The following is a 3,826-nucleotide window of genomic DNA, read 5'->3' on the forward strand; positions in this document are numbered from 1 at the left end:
TATTGCGTATAAGCACCACTAACAGCAAGAAAATGGTGAACTGACACAGCTTCAGTCATGTGATGACTCATGTTCAGCATGAAATTACTGATATTCAGTTAATGGATCAGTGAAATGATTTTTATTATCAACAGCAAACCTCCGTTCCAAAGTAGTTCACTATTCTAGTAATGGTAGGGATCTAGGTATGAAAACTAACAACAGTTGCAGCAACTGTGACAGTTGCACTGAAATGTTAATGTAATATCAAGTCATCAGAGGAAAATCCCTCCTTACATGTTCCATCATGAGGTGATGCAATCAAGTTGTGATTGTGTTCCAACTCTTCAGTGTTTCTCTGAAGACACTGAAGAGTTGGGACATGTTATATTGGCTAACAATCCAAACTGTTGTCTCACAGACTGAGCACAAGCCCGACGGTAAGCTACTCTCCCTCCTAAAATGTACCTCTTATCAGTGTTTCACTAATCGGTGTTTACCTGTGCTAATGTCTTTATTTTTTTTTACCTCAGATAACTGAGTCAGGATGGCAGGGGACTTGGGGATCTATATATGTGGCTTGCTCTTTGCAAGTGTTTTTATTGCAGGTACGTAAATGCAAAAAATAAGCAAAGAATGAGACAGAGTAATAAAGAAGGAATATGAATCTTCTCTATCTCCTCCTTTCTCTTTGCGACAGCTTTTCCAGCTGCCCAGATCACTCTAGGTAAGTGTGCCACTCTTTTCCGTTCATAAATGAACATTTTGAGAACCTTACAGTTATAAAAACCTTGAACCGTGGCAGGGTGTTTTAATGTTTTAGAATCTTTTCTCCTGCTCAACATGTTTCAACATTTTTAATGGGCAACCACATCTCATATTCAGTGAAACTCTGCATACACGTCGTAGACATTTTTGTTATCTGCGCTATAATACAAAATTTTAATGAAGATTAGTCGAACTGAAATTTCCACTCCATTGAAGGTTCAGTGTCTAGAATTTAGTGGTGAATTTGCATGTTGCAGCTGAATACCCCTCACCTCACCCTCCCCTTCTAAACATGAAATTGAACTTGTGTCATAAACACTCAAAAGGTGTTTAGTTTGTCCAGTTTAGAGGACTGTAAAAAACATGGTGGCCTCCGTAGAGAGGACCCCCTCAATGTAAATATAAGGTATTTAAGTATAAAACTACAATTCATAAAAACATGCCTCTCTCACTGTTAAACAATGACTATGATGCCCCCAGATGTTTTAGTATTTTTCTTTATTTAGTATAAAAGACAGAGCCACTGGAGAAAAGCTGAATACAGTAATTACTGTTGCGATTAACAATTAAAAAGTCTGAGGACTGATAACTGATAGTATTTTACAGTGATTCCATATATAATTTAATATACTCTGGATTGGGGTTTAGTGTCAAGGTATTCATTAAGGAAAAATATATGATATATATATATTATAGAGATCATTATTAAATTATTAAATCACCACTGAAAAGGCTGTTTTACTAGAAATTCACATATTTTTTTTCATTGTTTGTTCATTTTGAACATGATTGAAATTTCCAATATGGTGATACGTCACACTCTACTTACGTATTTGTAATGAAACGTTTTGTAAATAGGTGCAGTGTACATCTTTGAGTGTCCAGCAGCACCAGGTATCCCGGTGTATGTGATGGTGTGTGGGATATCAGCCCTGCTGGTGATAGGCCTGCTTGCTTTGCCAAAGCTCCTCTGTCCAGCAGCGCCACGCAGTACCCTTTGGACTGTGTGCATCATCAGCCTGCTCCTGTTTGTCTTCATCTGGTTCCTCTATGGTAAGTGACACTTGAGAATGCGTTGACTGTGATCCATCCCTTCATTAACTCTGTCCCCTGCTGTCCTCAGGAAGTGTCCAGATTTATTCAGTGTATCCACCCAACTATGAGAAGAACATTACCAACCCAGGCAAAATCAACAACAGTGTCTACGATTCACCTGCACCTGACAACAAGCTCGACCTCCCACTGGAGAACCAGAGCCTTGCAAACCTGAACCACACCGGGATCATCCATAACAACCTGACCGTGAGGAAGCTGATTCAAACTTTGTCCCTCGGCAACATCAGCAATAAGACAAACAGAGAGCACCTGGCTGCTTCACAGGCACAACATGTCATTTCGTCAGAGGCCTACTGTGACAAAACGGTGTATCTTTTTGCTTTCTGGACCACAACACTGGTTTATATCCTGGTGGGACATGCCCTGGTGATTAGCTTTTGTATATGTGGTTTCATGAAAATTACAGATTTATTCACAAAGTATTTAACTGCCTGAACTGAGCGAGATATAATGCTATTTCAGACACTTTTTACTGTCAAATCACAAAAACAACAAAGCTCATTAATAAGAGCTCAGGGTGCCTGGAACACCCTGCCTGTGGAAATATGGCAGACTGTCAGTAGCCTCCTTTGATTCAGAGCTTGAAACATTTTTCACTGCTTTCACCCAATTCTAGTTTTAAGATGTGATGGTTGCTTGCAATTTTAGAGTTTTTATTCATTACATTTTTCTGCTCTGTTATTATTGTTCTTTCTAACTTTGTTTGAGAAGTGTTTTATAAATGATTATCATTATTACTATTAATAACTTTAAGGGCTACATAGCAATGGCAAACAGAAAATCAGAGCCCATCAGAGGATTAGTCGATGACTGACTTTCTTCTGTCTGAGTGAAGCTGAATATAAAAATTACACCTTGCAATAAAAGTGTCATGACTTGAATGTCCCACTTGGTCCCAGCTCAGTATGTTTCACACATCTTGAGAAATACGGAGTTCTGCCTCACAAACAGGAATTCAGTGTTGCTTCAATGGATTTCGACATTCAGTACGCAAGAGCCGTACTGTCACTTTATCAGCTCAGTGGTGTTTGATAATGAAGGGAAACCTGAGCATTACATACAACAAGAATTGTGTGAGTACAAATTGCTTCAAAAAAGCCAAACTGCAAAGTTCTACATGTAAGTGCAACTAAACTTAATGCTACCTAATGTCAATGGGGAGCTTGTTTCACCATTTGGGAGTCAGGGCAGCAAACAGTCAGGATTTTGTTGAGTGTCAAAGTGAGGGAGCAGCAAGCCAGTTGGCAGATGCAGAGCGGAGCGGACAGGCTGGGGTGTAAGGTTTAACCATATCATGGATGTAGACTGGACCTGATCCATGAGCCGTCTGGCTTTTTTGAAGTTAATGTACTTACATGATTCTTGCTGTTCTGGGTTTGTGCCCTCATGGTTGATGCACTTAATGGAAGTCGCTTTGGATAAAAGCGTCAGCTAAATGAAATGTAATTATGATTGTGATTGAAGCCATATTGTCATGTCCCTTTTACACTTCCTCCCTAAGTCCCTTATCCCAACTCATTCACTCATGAACTCACACTTCTCCTGTTACGTTTTGTGGGGTGACGGTAAGGGAGCAGGTGGACCCAAAAGGTAGAGCAAAAGGTTCTCGACAAAAAGTGTCCTTTAATGAATAAGGCAGGGCACAATAACAAAATCCAAAATTAACAGTAAACTCAAAGCGCTCTTAGACAAAAACAGGGGAGACACAAGGAAACACTAGAGACTTACTGGAAACAAAGACGAGTGGTAAAACGACACAGGGACATGGAAAGGCATCTTATAACAATGAACCGACAAAGACATAGGGAAGCACAAAGACTTAAATACACACTGAACTGATGAGAAACTCGAGACAGGTGGCACAGGATGAACAGGTAAACCTGAGGAGGGCAGGAAGTCCAGGGGGAAAACACACAAGGAGCAGAGACTACAAAATAAAACAGGAAACAGATGAACACATGGA

General features: G+C 39.9%; 1 protein-coding gene across 1 annotated transcript; it reads left to right on the forward strand.

The window, feature by feature from the left end:
• The first annotated feature begins 274 nt into the window (after window positions 1-274).
• On the forward strand, window positions 275-2,748 carry LOC109643224 (uncharacterized). Its single transcript, XM_020108265.2, has 5 exons — window positions 275-419; window positions 513-587; window positions 680-706; window positions 1,606-1,800; window positions 1,871-2,748. Exons 2-5 carry the CDS (start codon window positions 527-529, stop codon window positions 2,296-2,298), a joined length of 711 nt encoding a protein of 236 aa, XP_019963824.2. The 5' UTR covers window positions 275-419; window positions 513-526; the 3' UTR covers window positions 2,299-2,748.
• The last annotated feature ends 1,078 nt before the right edge of the window (window positions 2,749-3,826 follow it).

Source organism: Paralichthys olivaceus, chromosome 6 (genome assembly GCF_024713975.1).
Source record: "Paralichthys olivaceus isolate ysfri-2021 chromosome 6, ASM2471397v2, whole genome shotgun sequence".
In the NCBI taxonomy this organism is placed as follows: Eukaryota; Metazoa; Chordata; class Actinopteri; order Pleuronectiformes; family Paralichthyidae; genus Paralichthys; species Paralichthys olivaceus.